The 21,503-nt window shown below is 34.3% G+C and overlaps 2 protein-coding genes and 1 long non-coding RNA gene across 6 annotated transcripts; 2 read left to right on the plus strand and 1 right to left on the minus strand.

Moving 5' to 3' along the window:
* Positions 1-1,390: 1,390 nt before the first annotated feature.
* Positions 1,391-8,709, plus strand: LOC103940330 (subtilisin-like protease SBT3.10). 2 transcript variants are annotated; one of them, XM_009350425.3, is made up of 11 exons: positions 1,391-1,549; positions 5,232-5,478; positions 5,571-5,662; positions 5,770-5,867; positions 5,944-6,096; positions 6,171-6,832; positions 6,915-7,006; positions 7,095-7,334; positions 7,420-7,534; positions 7,630-7,822; positions 7,899-8,709. In XM_009350425.3, the coding sequence occupies exons 2-11, from the start codon at positions 5,332-5,334 to the stop codon at positions 8,462-8,464; spliced, it is 2,358 nt and encodes a 785-aa protein (XP_009348700.3). In that variant the 5' UTR covers positions 1,391-1,549; positions 5,232-5,331; the 3' UTR covers positions 8,465-8,709. The 2 variants fall into 2 exon arrangements, with proteins under 2 accessions (XP_009348700.3, XP_048422489.1); XM_048566532.1 differs by lacking the exons at positions 1,391-1,549; positions 5,232-5,478 and having other exon boundaries at positions 5,775-5,867.
* A 4,615-nt stretch (positions 8,710-13,324) lies between these two features.
* On the minus strand, positions 13,325-17,180 carry LOC103940326. 3 transcript variants are annotated; one of them, XR_666291.3, is made up of 5 exons: positions 16,928-17,180; positions 16,773-16,835; positions 15,374-15,435; positions 14,274-14,378; positions 13,325-14,027 (listed from the first exon to the last, which is right to left on the minus strand). It is a non-coding gene; the product is annotated as an uncharacterized LOC103940326 (long non-coding RNA). The 3 variants fall into 3 exon arrangements; XR_007251665.1 differs by lacking the exons at positions 16,773-16,835; positions 16,928-17,180 and having other exon boundaries at positions 13,874-14,027; positions 15,374-16,311; XR_007251666.1 differs by lacking the exons at positions 16,773-16,835; positions 16,928-17,180 and having other exon boundaries at positions 13,927-13,945; positions 15,374-16,311.
* Positions 17,181-19,057: 1,877 nt separating this feature from the next.
* LOC103940329 lies at positions 19,058-20,319 on the plus strand. Its single transcript, XM_009350424.1, has 3 exons — positions 19,058-19,642; positions 19,728-19,884; positions 20,099-20,319. Exons 1-3 carry the CDS (start codon positions 19,058-19,060, stop codon positions 20,317-20,319), a joined length of 963 nt encoding a protein of 320 aa, XP_009348699.1.
* Positions 20,320-21,503: the final 1,184 nt, after the last annotated feature.

Here is a 21,503-nt window from a genome sequence, read left to right on the forward strand (position 1 = left end):
ATTAATACAGACACATGATCGAATAGTGAGTACGTATAATAACGGGAATATTTCCGAAGATTAGGTCTACTTCCCCTCTCCTTTGTGAGCATAGTTTGTTGATTGTACAATACACGGTTGTAAATAATATGAGGGGGTGTATGAATGCTTGATGAACAACTATAGACTCCATTGTCTTTCAAAGTGGAATTGAAATTCTCATGAAAGTGGAGAGCAAAGGAATTTGATTCTCTTTTTTTGTGTGGGTGCAATGGGGAACAGAGAACCAGGTTCCTTAGTGGGGAGATTAAGGGGCTAAAACCTGCTTTAGGAATCTCACCAAATTTTCTTAGCATTAACTTTTAATGATGAACATGCTCAATTTGTCAGAAAATGTCAGTTGTAACTGCAACTTTTCTAACGTCATCCTACTCGAGAAATTCTTGAATGTCATTGGAGTTGTGTACTATTAATGTTTATCTCTCTCGTCACGTAACATGTGATGGGAAAGATAGATATATACTTATATACAATTGATGCGAAAATCTAATTGCACAATATGAGACTAACATACAATTATATACAACTAGTGATAGGATCGACTTCCTCCGTCACACTCACCTTACGTTGTCATCATGCTTCCCTTTTAAAACATTATGGGGCTTCTACAGAAATGCCTTTCGTCGCAAAACCATCCTGCTTTATCTTGAAAAAGAATACCGAGTCCCACTAATGTAAGGCAAAAGCGGCACTCATAACTTTGTGGGCTGGGGAATCTCACGTCAGCCCTCTCATAAAAAGGCTGTCCAATTTCGACCCCAAAAATAAAAGGCAGTCCAATAAAGGTGTATAAGGGGCCCTACTGCAATACACTGCAGCACCACAATGATTCACCTAAACTCTACATCCTTCAAGTACACTGTACATAAACAAAAATGCCAAGACAACAGTGTGTACAATATGATACACGTTGGCATACTTTTTTTTTTTTTTTCTAGAAATGACGTATGTTCTTTGTGTATATTTTTTTGTTTTTGTTCTCAAAAAAAAATATATATAACACACATTGACATACTTTTTCTCTAGGTAGAATGTCTGTTCTTCGTGTATAATACGATACACATTCTCATACTTTTTCTCTTGATGCATGTCAACCTCAAAACTTATCAATATCTTCTCAATGCATTATCAATCCAATATCCGTCCTTTAATAAATAACAAATGTCTTGTCTAGAGAATCTATTCGTGTTTTTGTACGAGCTGGAAAAGATTATGCTTGGCAATGGTGGTCATGGTTGACGGCATACATCACTGAAAGTGTGTGCCCTACCGTTCAAGTTGACACAACAAAGGGCTGGGGAAGTAGATAAAAGCAAATTATTCAAAGTTTTGAGCAAAAAATTTCTACCCGAAATGATACCCTCACATGGTACAGCATGATTTTCGTATGTGGAGCTTTACACTGGAAAGTCTTTGGCCCTGCATCTTTTTCAATGGATTGAGCAAATATTAAAGGGCAGAAGTAGAACAGTAAAAAGGATTTTCCACTTTTCACATGTCCATTAGGACTATTGCAATTAGACCTGGCAATTTATTACACGACCCATTAACACAACACGTAAACGACACGAAAATAGCAGGTTTCGGGTCAACACGATAACTAATCGGGTTATTATCGGGTCACACGATAATAACCCGTTAATAACGGGTCCTTAACAGGTTTACACGAAAGTGACACGCGGGTAACTTGTTTCGACACGATTAGAAAAATGCTATTTTGATGATTTTAATTTTTTAAACTACTAAAAAAAAACTTACTATAAAATGCAATAGATATAATGAATATGTATATATTGTTTATTAATTATTATTCTATTATTATTCTATATAAATTTTAAAATTTAAGTTTTATTTATTTATTTTTATAGTATATTATAGGCAAGGATTGAGATTAAAAATCATAAAACACATTAAAAATAAAAATATCAAGTAATTTAAAAATACCAAAAACATAAAAAAAATTATAATAATTAATTTCCCGCCTAATATTTCAAGAGTTTCATCCATTTCCCACCTAATGTTTGGGAAATTTTGCAACCTATATCCATCCATTTCCCGCCTAATGTTTAACCCAAAGAAAAAAAATAACCAGCTTTTTTTTTTCTTTTTTTTATCTCTTATAACATTTTAACTTGAATAAAAATAAAATACGTAATAAAAAACATAAATGTAATTTTATTATTAAATATCATCACATACTAATTGAAACATAGTCTAATTAACACTTAAAATATATAAATAATTAATATATTTATTCCAAGTCATCAAAACGATAAGATTCACTAACAATTAAAGTTTATTTATACTTTCATTAAGTATAACATCAATGCATATCACATCAAAATGATGAAAGTATGGATAAACTCTTAAGTGTTAGTGAATTTATCGTTTTGACGGGATACGTATCCTAGAAAACTAATTTCAACAATCCAACCATCAAACTTGTTTATACATGCTTCGAGATCGCATACTCAAAAAATTGCAAAAAACAAACATTCAGGGATGAAGTAATGAGACAAAACTTTTCAACGGTTATAAATGAAAAATCACGATTTAACGGTTATTTTAACTCTGATTTTGATGATTTTGTACAGCTACACTCCTTGACCTTATATGAATACAATGAATGAATTCGATCTTCAATTTAAAATATTTACACTAGTGGATACCACAAATCTTATGTTATACTTAATGAAAGTATAAATAAGCTCTTAAGTATTAGTTAATGCATCGTTTTGATAGGATACGCATCCTATGAAACTAATTTCAATGATCCAACCGTCAAACTTGTTTATACATGTTTCGAGATCGCATACACTAAAAATTGCAAAAAACAAACATTTAGAGATCAAGTAATGAGACAAAACTTTTCGACGGTTATAAATGAAAAATCACGATTTAACGGTTATTTTAACTTTGATTTTGATGATTTTTTACAGCTACACTCCTTGATCTTATATAAATACAATGAATAAATTCGATCTTCAATTTAAAATATTTACACTAGTGGATACCACAAAATCTTATGTTATACTTAATGAAAGTATAAATAAACTCTCAAGTATTAGTGAATCTATCGTTCTGATGGGATACGCATCTTAGAAACTAATTTCAACGATCCAACCGTCAAACTTGTTTATATATGCTTCAAGATCGCATACACCAAAAATTGCAAAAAACAAACATTCAGAGATCAAGTAATAAGACAAAACTTTTCGACGGTTATAAACGAAAAATCACGATTTAACGGTTATTTTAACTCCGATTTTGATGATTTTTTACAGCTACACTCCTTGACCCTAAACAAATACAAAGAATGAATTCGATCTTCTATTTAAAATATTTACACTAGTGGATACCACAAAATCTTATGTTATACTTGATGAAAGTATAAATAAACTTTTAAATGTTAGTGAATCTATCGTTTTGATGTGATACGCATCCTACGAAACTAATTTCAACGATCCAGCCGTCAAACTTGTTTATATATGCTTCGAGATCGCATACGCCAAAAATTGCAAAAAACAAACATTCAAAGATCAAATAATGAGACAAAACTTTTCGACGGTTATAAACGAAAAATCACGATTTAACGGTTATTATAACTCCGATTTTGATGATTTTTTACAGCTACACTCCTTGACCCTAAATGAATACAATGAATGAATTTGATCTTCAATTTAAAATATTTACACTAGTGGATACCACAAAATCTTATGTTATACTTGATGAAAGTGTAAATAAACTCTTAAGTGTTAGTGATTCTATCGTTTTGATGGGATACGCATCCTACGAAACTAATTTCAACGATCCAACCGTCAAACTTGTTTATATATGCTTCGAGATCGCATACGCCAAAAATTACAAAAAAACAAACATTCAAAGATCAAGTAATGAGACAAAACTTTTCGACGGCTATACATGAAAAATCACGATTTAACGGTTATTTTAACTCCGATTTTGATGTTTTTTTACAGATACACTCCTTGACCCTAAACAAATACAATGAATGAATTCGATCTTCAATTTAAAATATTTACACTAGTGGATACCACAAAATCTTATGTTATACTTGATGAAAGTATAAATAAACTCTTAAGTGTTAGTGAATTTATCATTTTGATGTGATACGCATCCTATGAAACTAATTTCAACGATCCAACCGTCAAATTTGTTTATATATACTTCGAGATCGCATATGCCAAAAATTGCAAAAAACAAACATTCAGAGATCAAGTAATGAGACAAAACTTTTCGATGGTTATAAACGAAAAATCACGATTTAACGGTTATTGTAACTCCGATTTTGATGATTTTTTACAGCTACACTCCTAGACCCTAAATGAATACAATGAATGAATTCGATCTTCAATTTAAAATATTTACATTAGTGGATACCACAAAATCTTATGTTATACTTGATGAAAGTATAAATAAACTCTTTAGTGTTAGTGAATCTACCGTTTTGATGGGATACGCATCCTACGAAACTAATTTCAACGATCAAACCGTCAAACTTGTTTATATATGCTTCGAGATCGCATACGCAAAAAATTGCAAAAAAACAAACATTCAAAGATCAAGTAATGAGACAAAACTTTTCGACGGTTATAAACGAAAAATTACGATTCAACGGTTATTTTAACTCCGATTTTGATGATTTTTTACAGCTACACTCATTGACCCTATATGAATACAATGAATTAATTTGATCTTCAATTTAAAATATTTACACTAGCGGATACCATAAAATCTTATGTTATACTTGATGAAAGTATAAATAAGTGTAGATTTTTAAAACCCTCCAAATCTCATGAACAATGTTATTTATTTGAGTGAAAAATTAATAATAATAAGTGTGAAAAATGTAATCACTCGTAATGAAAAGCTTTACAACTTTCATTAAGAGGTCAACTCCGAAATTTAGTATGTATATACTAATTTAATATTATGGTTTACATTTTTTTGGGTCAAATTAGGTTTTTCTTTTCATTTTTATTGATTTAAAATATAATTTTCTTAACGGGTAACGGGTCGGGTCATATTACCTGATAATATTAACGGGTTGATTTCGGGTCGGGTCACATTACCCGTTTACTTTAACAGGTATTACAGGACACGACCTGTTAAGCTATCGGGTATGACACGAAAACGACACGAACACGAGAAACACGACACGAATGCCAGGTCTAATTGCAATATAATTTGGAGATGCAGGGAATGGCTGGATTATAAAAATCTGCAGATTTTACCATGAAGCAATACCTGCAGTAGGAAATCACAAGAGTTTTCATGGCTTTGATCCATACGTTGATGGATTCCGATACAAGAAGAAACCGGATGTGCGGACAAAAAAACTACTCTCTTGTGGTTCTTGCTCTTTGTTTACTTCAACACTATCTCCATGTCTCCGTAACATTTGTTAATGCCACAAGCGAAGTGAGTGTATTGCGTATTTTCAAGTTTTAGCTCCATTTCCTTTTTTCTTTTCGCTCTTTGGACACGGGTTTCTGACAAAGGAATGTTTTCAGGTGCACATTGTATATCTGGGAGAGAAGAAATATGATGATCCTGCATTGACAAAAAAGTTTCATCATAAAATGCTAACCACCTTGCTTGGGAGGTATGGATTTATCCTACATTATTCATTCTTTTATTTCTAATGTCGATATGATTTGCATTCGGTGATATGAAAGACAAAGATAAAAATCTCCTTTTGGTTATTTGAAGCAAAGAAGATGCATATAGATCGATAATATACAGCTACAACTATGGATTTTCCGGCTTTGCTGCAAGATTAACGGAATCTCAGGCAGAAGAAATAGCAGGTATTGTATTTAGCAAGAGATTACATTATGAGCATACTATTTTATCAGCAATCATGGCTAACACAGTAAGCTGCAGAGTTTCCTGAAGTTGTCCAAGTGATCCCGAATCGCGTTCACAAGCTCCACACAACCCGAAGTTGGGATTTCATTGGGATTCATAGGTATTCGTCGGACAATCTTTTAACAAAGAGCATGGGCAAAGGAACTATCATTGGTGTAATAGATTCAGGTACAAACATACCTTCAGATAAATACTAGTACAGTTAAAATTGTAGTCGAATACCAATGCGACTATCTGTGCAGGTGTTTGGCCTGAATCCGAAAGCTTTAATGATGACGCCATGGGTCCTATCCCATCACATTGGAAGGGCATTTGCCAGCAGGGGGAATACTTCAACTCCACAAATTGCAACAAAAAAATTATTGGTGCACGATGGTTTAAAAAAGGTGCGAAGAATCAGTTCCAAAATCTCAATAAAACCAACAATGTGGACTTTCTGTCACCGCGGGATGGAATTGGACATGGCACTCATACGGCTTCTACAGCAGCTGGGTATTTTGTGAAGAATGCCAACTACAGAGGACTTGCTTCCGGGCTAGCCAGAGGAGGAGCCCCTCTTGCTCACTTGGCAATTTACAAGGCCTGCTGGGCCTTCGAAGGATGCACCGATGCTGATCTTCTGAAGGCATTTGACAAGGCCATTCATGATGGAGTAGACATCATCTCTCTTTCTGTGGGCAATGAGATTCCTTTGTTCTCGTACGTTGATCAGCGTGATTCAATCGCAATTGGTTCGTTTCACGCAGTGACGAAGGGAATTACAGTAGTTTGCTCAGCAGGAAATGATGGCCCTATCTCTCAAACCATTGTAAACACTGCCCCATGGCTCATCACTGTTGCAGCTACCACAATCGACAGGGCCTTTCCGACAGCCATTACACTCGGAAACAATCAAACTCTCTGGGTAAACTAGATCATCCTTGGGGTTAAACGTCTAGAATATAAAGCAGTTGGTTAAGATTTCGTGCAATGGTTGTGTTTTGCAGGGTCAATCTATTGATGTTGGAAAATACAACCCTGAATTCGCTAGCATCACATACTCTGAACGCATAGCTATAGACCCGACAGATGATTCAGCGTGAGACATATTCTTTTGTTTCGATTATTATCTTGGTTTATCTTTGCGTTTATGTACCTTGTGTCACAATCTTCCATGTTACTTCAAGCAAGGATTGTCAGCCTGGAAGTCTCAATGCAACATTAGCCTCGGGGAAAATAGTACTTTGTTTCTCAAAATCAGATCAACAGGACATCGAGTCTGCTGCAACCACCGTGAAGGACGCGGGAGGGGTTGGACTTATATTCGCACAGTTTCGTAATGACGGGCTCAGTTCATGCGACATTCCATGCATCAGTGTAGATTATGAAGTAGGGACACAAATACTTTCCTACATCAGAAGAGCAAGGTAAGACATATGAAGATGGATACAGCGTTAGAAGTTACATGTTCACATATATGACACAAACTAATTTTTCCACTACGCTATGAAGGCATTCGATTGCAAAGCTCAGTGATCCGAAAACTACCATTGGGAAATGGGTCTCTCCGCGAGTTGCGTCTTTCTCCGCTAGAGGACCTAGTTCCATGACACCAGAAGTGCTTAAGGTACTGCAAGGCTCGCGAAATAAATACATAAATAAAAGTACTAATATGTTTTTTATATTCATATTTTCATCATGTCATTTGATCTATGAACATAGCCGGACATAGCTGCACCGGGAGTAGACATCATAGCTGCATTTCGCCCACTTGACACTGAACATCGCAGCGGTTATGCGCTGCTATCAGGAACTTCAATGGCGTGCCCTCATGTCGCAGGAATAGCAGCTCTCATTAAATCTGCACATCCAAATTGGTCTCCTGCTGCAATAAAATCAGCTCTAGTCACTACTGGCAAGTCATCAAACCAAAATCATCAACACCATATGTAATTTCGACACTAACCATTCAACTTTTATGAAAATTGCAGCTTCCCAAACTGGAACAGATGGGACAAGTATTTCAGCTGAAGGCTTGACGCGCAAGGAAGCTGACCCTTTCGACATGGGAGGAGGGCATGTTGATCCCAACAAGGCAATTGATCCAGGGCTCATCTTTGATACTAGTACAAAGGATTACATGCAGTTCCTCTGCTCCCTCGGTTACACTAGCGCATCGATTACTAGATTAACCAAGAACACAATAAATTGCTCAACGAAAGGTCATGGAATGAACTTCAACCTCCCATCTATCACAATTCCAAACCTCAAAAGGGCGACAACTGTGACAAGAACCGTGACAAATGTGGGACAAATTAACTCGAAGTATACGGTATTGGTGCAGGCTCCTTCTGGCGTAAAAATGACAGTTGAGCCTCAAAGTTTAATTTTCAATATAACCAGCCAAATTCTTTCCTTCAAAGTTACCTTCTTCTCTACCGAGAGAGTGAATGGAGGTTACAAGTTTGGGAGCCTAACTTGGACAGATGGTGAGCATATTGTCAGAAGTCCAGTAGCGATTCGCGTGATAGGATTCGAATCGTATGTTTATGTATGAGAAATCTAGGAAACAATGTGACTGAATAATAAAATTTGAGATATAGGATTGCTCCAATTTCTGCGAAGGTATTAGCTTTCAAGCATATATCCAATTGGATAGAGTTGTACTTGAAAACTTAATACCTGACCGAATTAATGCAATTGATATTGGCTTGGACTAAATTTCAAACTTATGTCCAATTGGATTGAGTTTCAAAATCTTTGAATAAAATATCGCTAGATTGGATAGTCAAATTATGAAAACACAATGCATTGTCACATTTTATTTATTTATTTATGCAAACTATCTAATGTATGTTTAAGACCCTATGATATTGGACTGGAGATGGTGTCAAATGAGAGATTCTCTTATGCAACTAAGTTTTAATTTTAGTAGCATTATTGTCTAATAAATGCTTTGTCATAAATTTAAAAGTGCACATCATGTTCAATAAATGATTTATACGTTGTAAAATTGTGAAATTACTATAATTTTCTGGGGTTTTATAATTATGAGTTTTGAATTCATGTGGAAGGGCAAGACCTTTGTGCCATTATATATTTTCACTTAATGGTGCAACCACCAGATACGATGAGTTTACTGCAGAAAACTATAGATCCAATCGGGTTTGTAGACTCTAGGATTCGTATTTGAGTGCTTAACAGTAATATTTATAATATGACTGCTAACCACTGTGGCCCTTTTGATGTATGTATCTTCTCTTCCTTGCATTTGGCAGTCATCAACCCGAAGGATGTGAGCATTCTTGGTTGGTGAATTATTAAAATCTTTGAATTATTATTTGTTTCTAAAGTTGTGACCCTTCAAAATTCAAGATTAGGGATTTCATTTTCTTTAATTTTTTTTTAAACGTTACTCCCAACGGTCGTCGAAAAGATTTTCATAACTGTGTGAATGAATGAGCAAACTGATGAATGAAATGGTGAATTTGAATGACTGAGAAAGGTTTAGGTTCTGGTGATTATTGGATTGCTTGGAGTATTGCAATTTTATTTTACAATAGCAGGTAGAAAAGGTTGGGTTTCCCGGTGAGTCTCCGATCGATTTCAAGTGGCTAATTTTGTGAATTTATTGAATCAATTCATTTGTTATTTAGCTTTCTTGCGTTTGGGTATGGGTTTGGTTTTAGGAGAGGGTGGCACCTGATCTGTAGGTTGAATCAGCCTCACTGTTTCCGCTAGAATCGCAGTGAAAGGTCGGTATTTCTAACATTTTTTTTTTTGTTTTTGCTGCATGTTTGCTCTCTGCGATTTTGTTTTTAATCGCTTTTTGTCTATAATTTTATTTTTCCTTTGGGTGCATGTTGATGCAGTGCAGGCTTATTCTTGGTGAGTTGTGTTTTATTATTCAATCTTTGCGGTTATTTTTAGTAAAATGAAATGTTGACATTGATAAAACATGACATATTGCATACTTAGTTAATATCCACCATGCATCTCACAGAACTAAGAATGCAGGGCCAGAACCACCGCACACTTAAATAGGTGATATTTCCTATTTTCATGTTTTTTTTTTTTTTTTGAATTTTTTTTTGAATTTATTTAGTGAATATAAAAGATTATATTTACATTGAAATATGTAAATTACAAACTGTAAATTTAATTATCTAAACCACATTTGCAAATGACAATCAAGGTCAAGCTTTAGGTAATAACAGTGAATGTATTTTGGTGGAGGTTTTGGATTCATTTTTTGGTTTTGTCAAATAAATTTGTTGTGCTGTGTGGTGTGGTGTCAAATCGTCTTAGAATGTTGACGCCTCGGATAACTGATAAAGGATAAGGTGTTATTTGATGGGTTTAGGCACAAGAAGCATCCTGTTCTTCTAATAATTTGTTTGGTGGCATGATTGCTTGATTTCAAGCCTTGAATTTTGTAAACTTTCATTGTTAAAAGTGTGAGTTCATGATTACATGGGCTCATTTTCTTGAAGAATTTAAATTGTGTAACAATATCTCATGATTATGTGAATGTTCTGAAGCATGTGCTATGGCTTTCATGACATTTTTTAATTTTTTTTTTTTCATTCTAATTATGGAATAGTAAACGAGTTATTATTTTCTTTGATTTCAGATTGTAGAAATCATATCTCGATTTGAATGGTTAGTGACCTATTATAAGAGTTCATGACCTGAAACATTGTTGTTAGCAGTTTCTTTAATCATATCCGTTTTAATAGTGTTTCATTGCTCAGAAAATTTAAGAATTTACAATATCATGGGCTAGGGGCTTTAAGAAATATCCAAGTTCTGTAATTTAGCACCTTTGTTCTTATTAGGATTCTCCAACTTTCATTTGGATCAAATTTTTTGGGTCTGCATGCTGTAATTGAGGTTAAAATTCAAAACTTTTATAAATCTTTGATTGATTGACCAAGTTTTACTGTATAGATGATGCAAGAATCAGTCGCCAAGGGTTCGAGAGAAGGGTGGTTTCAACAGAAGTTGAAGCTCTGGCTCTAAGTTTTAAGTTCCATAAATCTTTGATTGTGCAAGTATATGTTAATTTCTATTTTATGTCGATGATCAAAATGTGTTACTTTGTATTAGGTATAGTGATATTCCTCTTTACATGTAAGTGAGAGGTTTTAGGTTCGATTCTCACAAAAGGCGAATTTGAACTACATTGTTACTAGTTCATTATGAGGCCAAACCCATCCCCTTCCCTTAGTGTAAGTAATATAGATTGTTTAAAAAATAATCAAAATGTGATCATAATTTATATATATAGAAAAACTGAAAGTTTTAGCTCCAGGGATTGAACAAGTATGTTATTTTTGAAATTTATTCTGTCATGTATTTTTTTTTTTTTTTTTTTTTTTGGTAGGAGAAGAAAGAAATTACGATTAAAAAGGTCATGTGTAATATGCGGAAATGTGTCACCACTATTAAAGGGCTGGAGCTTTTTGGTGAGCTATCTGTTGTGTTACATCCTACGTCTTTCTATTTGGAGATTCTTATTTTGTTCCTACCATAATAGGTATAAGCTATGTAAGATATTCTACATGTTTAAGACATTTTTTTTCCTTATTGAACATGAGAATGTAAATAGATTTTCATATATTCCACGGGTTTAACACATATTTAAAACCCGCAGCATCGAGTGGTCTGAATTGCTTGTTATCTTTTCTAAAGTAGAAGAGGAATTGGCTGTTGCTTAGCTACAGTCAACGAATTGTCATCCAATTTCACCTTATTTGCAACAATGTCATCCGAAAGGGGCCGGGTTTGGGCTGCCCATCATGCCTTCTGTGGGCTTTCTCATCAATTAGTTTAAGCCCGGTCCTTTGGGAGTCAAAATGACGAGACTGACCATCTGGGTTCAGATCACACGGTAAGGATGACAAGTTAGGGGGGTAGGGTAGTCATTTTGTCCTTAGGGTTTTGGAGCGATTTGGGTTCGGTTGTTTCATCATTTGTTTCTTTCTTGGGTAAACTGCAGTTTAAATCATTGAACTATTTTTTTGGTAAATTAACTTCCTAAATTATTTAAATTAGCCAATTAACCCCTTGCAGTTATATCTGTCCATTATTTCGTCAAATTCAAGGGTAAATTAGTCATTTTATCATCAATTCTTCCTTGTCAACAGCAACCACAAATAAAAGTGAGCTATTAGACTCACCCCATTATCTTATTTTCTCACCCACGTTATAATCTCACCCACCTTAAAAGGTTAAAAAATTAAAATGCTATTTTCTCACCCACTATTATTCCCAAAATAACCTTTAATATATACGTACATATGAAATTATAAAATTGTCTTTTAAAAAATATAACAAATAATATGTAAATGAAAACCACTAAGGTCTACAAATTCAAATGGAAACAACAGAGGTATCCAAATTCAAAAGAATTCGACAACGACAAATTTAAAAATACGATGGATAAATTCACATAACCTGCACACAAATTATTCTTCTACCTTTTCAATGGAAACATAATCTTCTACCTCTTCTGTAGAAGCGTCATCTTCTACATGTTCAATTAAAAAGTCATCTTCTAAGTCCATTGCTATTTTTTTTACTTTCTCTGAATGAAAGGAGATGAAAATATGAGTTAGGGTTTAAGGTAGATAAATTGCCTCCCATGCCCAACCTGTTTTTCTTTTGAATTAAACAAAACAAGATAATTAATGTCTTTATCAGTCTTTTTGTAAATGGACAAATTGGTAAGTAAAAAAATTCATTAAAAGATGGGTAGAAAGATAAGACATTGGGGTGGGAATAACATCACTCAAATAAAATTATGGCACATGGACACAAAATAATGTGTAAAACATATAGGATAATAAGAAACCATAAAAAACCAAATGTTACATAACGGACCATTTCACATTATCATTACACGTTATTTTGTGTCCATATGTCATAATTTTATTGATGGTTATAGCTGACAAATCAAAATTAACAATGGAAAGACTAATTTGCCCTTGAATTTGACAAAATAGTGGATGGAATCTACCGACAAGAGATTAATAGGATGATTTCAAATAGTTCAGATGGTTAATTTATCAAAAAAATAGTTCAGAGATTAATTTCAACTAGGGTAATAGTTCAAGCAGTCAAATGACAGTTTACCCTTCTGTCTTTGCCGCAGGCAATGTGGGTGAGACCCATGTTGTCATAGAGAGAGAGAGAGAGAGAGAGAGAGAGAGAGAGAGAGGGGTTGTAGAGGAAGGGGAGAGAGGGAGAGAGGGAGAGAGGGAGAGAGCGCAATTTTGGTTCAATCTATTGCGAGTAGTCTTTTCAACTTACCCGTTGTGTGGCTGCCTCTTGAGATAGTTGAAACAATATCGTAGATATCTAGTAACATTTAACAAATAATAAATGAGAGTCATTTGATAGCCATTCATTTTGCTTTTAGTATTTACTAGCAAGGGTGCCCGCGCGTTGCTGCGGGAATGAAAATTGTATAACACATAGAATTTCTAAAAAAATTATATACGTGTATACAGTAGACAATACTATTTACATACATGTGCAAATTTATTTACAACTCTATCAACAATAAGGAACAAAATTGGTGTCCATGGGCGAAATGAAGTTTATGGTTGTAAATTGTCAAATTCCATACATGTCAAACTTCATTTAGGAAACTGCAACCATAAAGAATAAAGTGTTTAACACGCAAAACAGTTCACAATATGAAACCGTTGCTTCACTAAATAATCAGTACCAACAAAATCATGCTTGTTTTGCTGCAAAGAATAAAGTAGAAAAAGGGAAACAAAATATTTATTTGTTGTTTTATTTTATGTGGAAAAAACTTGGAAGGAGAAGCGATAGTGAAAAGATCATATTTATTTCCAATTTTTTGACAGAGAAAAATAGTACAGAAACTAACAATGAAGGCACATTCTGAGAAAGTATTGATGAAAACACACAGTACACATACCTGCTTAAACCTTTCCTCCTTTTGCTCAACCTGTCTTTGGAGTAGATTAGACAAAGGGACAAATTGTGTTGCGCAATTTAGAACCTGATATAACAAAAGCATAACAAAAAAAAAAAAAATCCAGAACCTGAAGTGCCTTTTGAAAGGTTGGTCCTACTTTGAAAATCTACAAAGGGAAAAATTGTAAACCCAAATTAAAGCTTCTTCTCTTACTCTAAAGAAAAATGGAAACTTTATATGGAAAAAAATTGAAATTCTGCATAATCAAAAGTGGATCAAAACTCTAAATAGATTATCTTAACGTGTAGGAGATCGTTGTTAGAATTTGAAAACAATTGAAACTTCATTTTAAAACATAGACTTAATCAATTGATTTATATTTAAATGGAAAGAAAGTAGTGGTTAGTTTTACCTATCGTTTGTTTAGTGTCGCTCAATTTCCAATTTGTATTAAAAGCCTGAATTTTTACTTTCCTTCCATTCCCCTGTGCATAATAGTCCAGTAGCTCTTGTTTACCTACAACAAATTGAAAACCATTTGGGGAAAATAACTAAGCCTTTTGTTATTAGATTCTTGGTAGGCAAAGCAAGAAATTTACACACAACAAAACTATTAAAACTTTAAAACCCAATTCCCAAATTAGGTTCTCGATTGGCTAATGATCATATTGGATGTAAATTATCATACCGAACACTGCAATGCTTGATTTTATTTATTTATTTATTTTTTTTTTTGGAACATTCTAGTTAATCATTATTTAACTGAAGAATACAATTCGTAGAACAATAATTAGTAGATAAAACTAAAGGGAACAAAATACCAAAATTTGCAGTTAACAACATAGAGCTAAGTGAAAAATACAAAAAATAAGGACAGGAAGGCAATCAAAATGTGACTCTTATCTGGGTTTGGTTATGCTTCTATCAACCGCTGTCCTTAACTAACGAAATAAGCAATCTCTTAACGTAGCACATTTAGTCATCAATCCCTTACACACACACACACAAAAAGATATTATGTATTACATTCTAATTTTTCTTTACTTACATTTTCATTCTATTTCTTCAAGTGTGTAAATTTACACTAATTCTCCATAATTTTCAGTCAATTCCATTGTAATTAAAATAAATATTGAGTATATACGCACTTATAAACACACAAAATTCAATTTTCCATACGAAAGCACATACGTCAAATCAATGTTCCTACTGTATTCATTTAATCAAATGACGCATCAAATATAATAATTAAATTATACCTCTAATTTATAACCTTTTTATTTCGCTTCATCTGCAGCTAAACCCAAAATTTAGACAGTCCCCAATATAATTCTATCAAATACCAGATAGCAACACCATGTAAAAGTTATATTGGGTGTCCACACCCACACTTATACTTTACAAATAAATTTGAACTTTGAATCACTTGGGCTCCAAAAATATTTGCACATAAATTTGAAAGAAGACGAATAAATTAAACAAAAATCATATCTACTGGCAATTCAGACTGACCTAGAGTTGCTATCGAGCTCTGCCGAAGACAACTCTGCACTGTTGACAAAGTCTAGAACAACCTGAAAATTTAAAGAGATCAAATTTAAAGCCAAATAAGCAATCATTTACTGAAAATCTTCACAAAAAAGTGCTAGTTTCACAAATAAATGAAACCCAGATTAAATTTCTTGATAAAAACTAAGAACTTCAAAGCTTAAGAAAACCCATGAATCCAACCGTAAAAAATAAGCAAACTTTCACACTGGCAAACCATTCATAAACCAAAAATGATATCTTAAACAAAACACATGAATCCAACTCAAAAAAGCTCAAATTTAAAACAACCAACACAAATAAAATATCAAACATGGTTCATTGTCTCTCTTCGCATTTTAAATCACATAGTGTTGCCCAATATATTATCGTATTAACATTTCATATACTCATGCATTAGATAAAAATTATATCTATGTTAAAATTACATGGACTGCTTTATCATGGTTTAAGAAAGCAACCACAAATCTTAGTATCTACATGTTCCTCAAATTATCTAAAATACTAAAACAAAACCCTCACTTCTCACTACATGTTTAAGATACATGAACCCATACAAACCTCTTCACCATTCACCAATACCATTGGTGCTCAAAAACCAAAAGAAAAAAAAAATCATTAAATAAGATGGCTACTAACCAAAGCATCCTTTGAACAAATTAAGAAATTCAAATAAAATTAAACACTCAGAAAAAAAAAAAGAAACACAAAAAAGATATGCTTGAATTGTCAAGGAAATGAAGATACTAATAAATACAAAGATAAGTTTGAATTGTTAATCAAATAAATAAATAAGACAAAGCATTTCCAAACGTTGATTATGTCTGATGAGTTAATGCTATGTGATTGCCCTGGATTCGTCTTTCCATCCTTTTCAAGCCATGAGATGATTGCTTCTGGTGTATTACCAAGAATATGGAGACTGCGATGATAGTGGCCAATTGAGTTCCAAGACATGTTATTGAAGTGGTTTGCAGCATTGATCTGCCCAAACCCAAATCCTATGAAATCGATAACGAAGAAACAGAGAATAAAAGGAAAAATGTCTTATAGCATACTATGTCCTGCTTCATACATATTTAACCCTTCAATTAAACACATTTCCTTTTCATCAAAATTAGCATGAATATAATAGTGCTTCCAGCAGAAAATAAAAGGAAAAAATGACAACCGAAAAAAATTGATAACCCAAGACATATAAGTTTAGAACAGGCCAAACAATGACAACCCAACAAAACCAAAGATTTAATTAAATGAAGCATAATTCAGTAAATCTCATAATTTATTTATTTCATTTTTTGACCAATCAAACATGCCATCACCGGAGAAAGAACCAGCACCAAAAAAAAAAAAAGTTAAATACCTTGATCGCAAACAGCTTGCCAGGTTGTAGACAGAAAGGCCAAAATTCAAACAACTTCTTTTGCTGAAACCAAATATGAAAGCAGATCAGAAAGGCATACCCAAAGCACGAAAAAAGAATCAAACAACATACAATCAGCAAAGCAGAAAACTCACCAAAAAACCTTAGATCGCATTGATAACTTTTCCTGAAACCAAAAATCAAACCGCATCGCAAAGCCACACACACCCAAACAACGAAAAAAAAAAATTGAAATTAGACACGGCAAGAAACGCAAAAAACTCACCAGAGATCGTTAGTTTTCCGAGAAGAAAACGGCCGTGAATAATCGGCGAGACACAGACGCGAAGGACGGATAGCGAGAACAACGAAGGCGTGGGAGAGAGAAAATACCTAGGCTCCAAAATAAGGAAAATATGAAAATGGTGAGAGAGAGAGAGAGAGAGAGAGAGAGAGAGAGAGGGGAACCCAAAGAAAAGGCAGAGTAGAACTGAAGCGGAAGAACCACTGATGACAGACGCGTGGTTTCCAAGGGTAAAATCGTCATTGTACTGTAGAAAAAGCTAAAAGATACCGCTGATGGGAAAAATTTTGGAGGGCATTTTCGTCACTCCACTGTCCGTGAACAGTACACTGACGTTTGGGTTTTAGTATAGAATAATTTGTTGTGCTATAGACGAACACGAAGTGAATGTGCATGAGAGAAATAAGGAATGATTTCTTTTTTTTAAATGATTAATAGAAGCAGCGTGAGGAACGTGAACTTTGTACATGTTCTGCGGACCTTGGATATAGTAATAAATTGGAAGATTAATGTTTCCTCTTTCTGCTTAAGTTGCTTTGGCACCATCAGTCTTATATATATATATATATATATATATATAGAGAGAGAGAGAGAGAGAGAGAGAGAGAGAGAGAGAGATATTCATCAATTTCCCTCCTGAACTTGTGACCATTGACCAATTTCCCCCCTCAACTCTCATAATTAGTCAATTTCCCCCCTCAACTTTAATTTGGCCAATTTCCCTCCTCAACTCTCAAAATTAGTCAATTTGCACCCTACTGTTAATTTTTGTTTTTTTTTTTAATTTTCCATCTATTCTTTTCTTAATTTTCAATCTTTCTAATAACTTCCAACAAAGTACTAAAATTAACATAAACTCACCTGCATAATATAGGGTAAAATGTACGAAAACATAATACAGTTAGTATGTGATATGGGTTGATTATAAGAAAAGGTTATGAATCGGGTTTAAAGCATGTAGAAGAAGAAATAATAAGCCTAAGCTCATGGATCAGACCTATTTCAATAAAATGGGTTATTCTTAATAAGGAGTCGAAAATTATGAATAGACTAGCCATTTTTTCACTAAAGCTCGATTCTCTGCAATTTACTTGAACTTAGCTTTCACTTTTATAAAGAAAATTGTATTCACATACAAAAATTTACACATCAATCCTTTTCGTTATCAATTTTGTATAGTCAAAAATCAAATAAAATTACTCCATACTGATTTATTATGACTAATAATACTATCTATGATAAATTGTAAAGTTCTAAATTTTAATTTATTTGTAATAGGATAAACATATAGGAACATGATTAACATACATCTTATTTAGTTTTTACACACACTTGTTTAATTATGATCAAATTAAAAAATTAACAGTAGGGTGCAAATTGACTAATTATAAGAGTTGAGGGGGAAAATTGGCTAAATTAAAGTTGAGGGGGAAAATTGGCTAATAGTCACAAGTTCAGGGGGGGAATTGATGAATACCTATATATATATATATATATATATATATGTATATGTATATGTATGTATATATATATATGTATGTATGTATGTATGTACATTCATTCCATCATAGTAATAAATTGGAAGATTAATGTTTCCTCTTTCTGTTTTAGTTACTTCTAGCATCGTCAGTCTTATATTTGTACATTCATTCCATCATAGTTAGTCATCGTTCCCACTATACTTTGCGACTAGAGTTTCTTATAGGTTGGTGCTCTTACTGTAGTATAATATATAAATATATCATGTATATTAATATATAGATGGATTATAGTATAATGCATGTTTATCTTGGTAATAGTGATATTGGAGTGATATTTCATGTCTCCTCTTCTTATATGTGAGAAAAGACTTTCCTTGAAGATTTCTACATTATGCAAAGAGAGCATCTTAAGCTGCTTGATTATGGAATATATATTGTGACTTTAACACCCCTTCTTGGCTCGTGTTCTCAAGGAAAAATACTACCCGGATAGACCATTTATGGAGGTAAAACAAGAGAGGCGATCTTCGTGGGGTTGGAAAAGTATACTTCAGGGACATCGTATTTTGGAGCGGGGGCTAAAATGGAGGGTTGGAGATGGGCAGAGTATCAGGATTGTACATGATCCTTGGATTCCAAAGTTATGCGCATTCCATATACGGTCTAGGCATGCGGAGATGCCAGTGATGGTAGGGGAGTTATTTGAGCATTCTATGGGATCGTGGAAAAAGGAGTTGGTACTTAACTATTTTGAAGAGGAGGAAGCAAAACTTATATTGGGGTTGCCAATTAGTTTAGGTGGTTGTCATGATAAACTAATTTGGCATTATTCTAGGAATGGAAAGTACACAGTCATAAGTGGCTATGGAGTGGCTATGGATCTTCAAGCAAATAGGGAATGGGATAGGAAGGGTACAGGAATGGGAAGTAAGAGTATGATGTCTGACCGTGTTTGGCAAGATGTATGGAGGCTAAGAGTGCCAAATAAACTGAAGTTTTTTTATATGGAGGTGTTGCAACAATACTTTGGCGGTACGAAGGAATCTAGCCCGAAGGAGGATGCGAGTGGAGACGACATCCGTTTTGTGTGGTTCGTTTGAGGAAACAAAGGAGCATCTGCTCTTTGGGTGTGAATTTAGCCGGGTCTTTTGGTATTGTTGCCCTTTACAGATGGACGTGAATGTCGTCAAAGGGGTGGATTTTCTGGAAGGTTGGAAGAAGATTGAAGCACGGTTTAAGGATGAAGCGGTAAAAGACGAGCTACTACATGAAGTTGTTTTTGGCCTTTGGAGAATATGGAAATGTCAGAAGGCATTGGCTTTTGAAGGTACGTATAAAACTTCCAAGGGATGTGATCGTTTTATCACGAAGCCATATTCAAGAGTTTAGAGATGCCCAGCCGAAAAAGACAAGGGAAAAGGAGCACTGCGGGAAACCTTCAACGTCGGTTTTCGCTGGGCAACAAGTTCGATGGAAACGTCCTAGTTTTGGGACTTTGAAAATTAACTGTGATGGGGTATGGCGTGGGAAATCAATGTCAGGTGGCTATGGGTCGGTGGTGCGAGATTTTGCGGGACTTTTGCACATGGCTAGTGGGGTGGGAGGCGAGTTTTTCAATGATGCAGCTATGGTGGAAGTGGCTGCAATTCGTGCAGCTTTGGTGACGTGTGGGGACATGCATTATGAGATGGTAGAGATAGAGTCTGATGCTCTATCTCTTATCAACATGATAAATGGGGAATGTTCAATTGATGTAAATTAGCGAGGTGAAATTTATGTATGTTCAGCGGAGTGGCAACCTCGCTACCCATGCAATGGTTTCTTATGTTACCTCGCGTGGTGGTTCGTTTTTGTGGGATACTTATGATCCTGAATTTCTTTTTAATATTTTTGCAGAAGATGTAAACATTTCTATTAGAATTTAATAAAATTTATCCTGTGACAAAAAAAAAAAACCGCTTCTTTAGTTATCTTTTTTATGTGTTTTTTTTTTTCTTTTAAAAGGAGGACAACTGGTGGCAAACCACAGTTATCCATCCCTTTCGGGGCTCGGGAAGACTTACAGAGGCATTTCAGCCTCCTCCTGACCACAAGTTTGGCTTCCACACCAGCAGTGAGTTTTGAACCCGAGACCTCTAGTTTTTAGTTTTAAAGAAGCCTTGTAATCCGTCATTTACTACTGAGCCACTAGTTTGTGGTTCTTTTTTGTGTTTTTAATATGCTAAGTTAAGATGCATGTCCATACATATATGGTAAAGAACAAAAACCAAAATTTAGAAAATTTTATCCAAATGTTATGCTTTGGCTACTGAAACTCATAAGTAAATTACAAAACAACCGTTAAAATCACACAAAGAAACAATTTTTTGCTCGACGTTTGACAGGTTGTATTTTGCTAACATGTGAATATTTATGTCAAGCATTCATATATGATAGTACTTCACGAATAGTTATAGTTCATAATCTCTCGACATAACGTAACATGTTAAACGACAGGTATTAATCAATATATCTAGACCTCAATTATAATCTTAATCTACATAGCTGGTTGTATACCATATTGCCCTTCCCCTTTCTTCAAACGACGAAAAAGTGGCAAAGTTGGAGGTGCCCGTGGCCTTTTCATTTTTTTCATTTTGTTGGTCTGATGCTTAAGTTTGCGGCTTCCCAGGGCATCGCACATGTATATGCGGGTGAAACACAATGCCAAGGATAATCGCATCACAGATGGGACATAAAGGTTCGGTTTGGGTTATTACAGTGGATGTTTTTCCATTCCCTTTATATCGTAATTTAAAAACTAATGTTTCCCTGGTCAACTTATTCGAACAAAATTTAAATTATGCTCCACTACGGTTTTGATATGCATTATGACCAAAATGTTCTAAAAATTCCCACCTAGTGTTGTTTAGGCCCTTCCTAGACGCTAGGTGGCTGGTTCTCGTC

Source organism: the organism of the source record quoted next, unplaced genomic scaffold (genome assembly GCF_019419815.1).
Source record: "Pyrus x bretschneideri cultivar Hongxiangsu unplaced genomic scaffold, Pyrus_bretschneideri_v1 Contig42, whole genome shotgun sequence".
NCBI lineage: Eukaryota > Viridiplantae > Streptophyta > Magnoliopsida > Rosales > Rosaceae > Pyrus > Pyrus x bretschneideri.

Excerpts from the sequence above, each read along its gene's own strand:
- LOC103940330 (XM_009350425.3), top strand. The coding sequence starts at position 5,332 with ATGGCTTTGATCCATACGTTGATGGATTCCGATACAAGAAGAAACCGG. Across the intron at positions 5,868-5,943 it reads TCAGGCAGAAGAAATAGCAG|AGTTTCCTGAAGTTGTCCAA; the intron begins GTATTGTATTTA and ends AGTAAGCTGCAG. Across the intron at positions 7,007-7,094 it reads GACCCGACAGATGATTCAGC|CAAGGATTGTCAGCCTGGAA; the intron begins GTGAGACATATT and ends TGTTACTTCAAG.
- LOC103940329 (XM_009350424.1), top strand. The coding sequence starts at position 19,058 with ATGGAGGTAAAACAAGAGAGGCGATCTTCGTGGGGTTGGAAAAGTATA. Across the intron at positions 19,643-19,727 it reads GTGGAGACGACATCCGTTTT|ATGGACGTGAATGTCGTCAA; the intron begins GTGTGGTTCGTT and ends TGCCCTTTACAG. Across the intron at positions 19,885-20,098 it reads GAAGGCATTGGCTTTTGAAG|GTGGCTATGGGTCGGTGGTG; the intron begins GTACGTATAAAA and ends AATCAATGTCAG.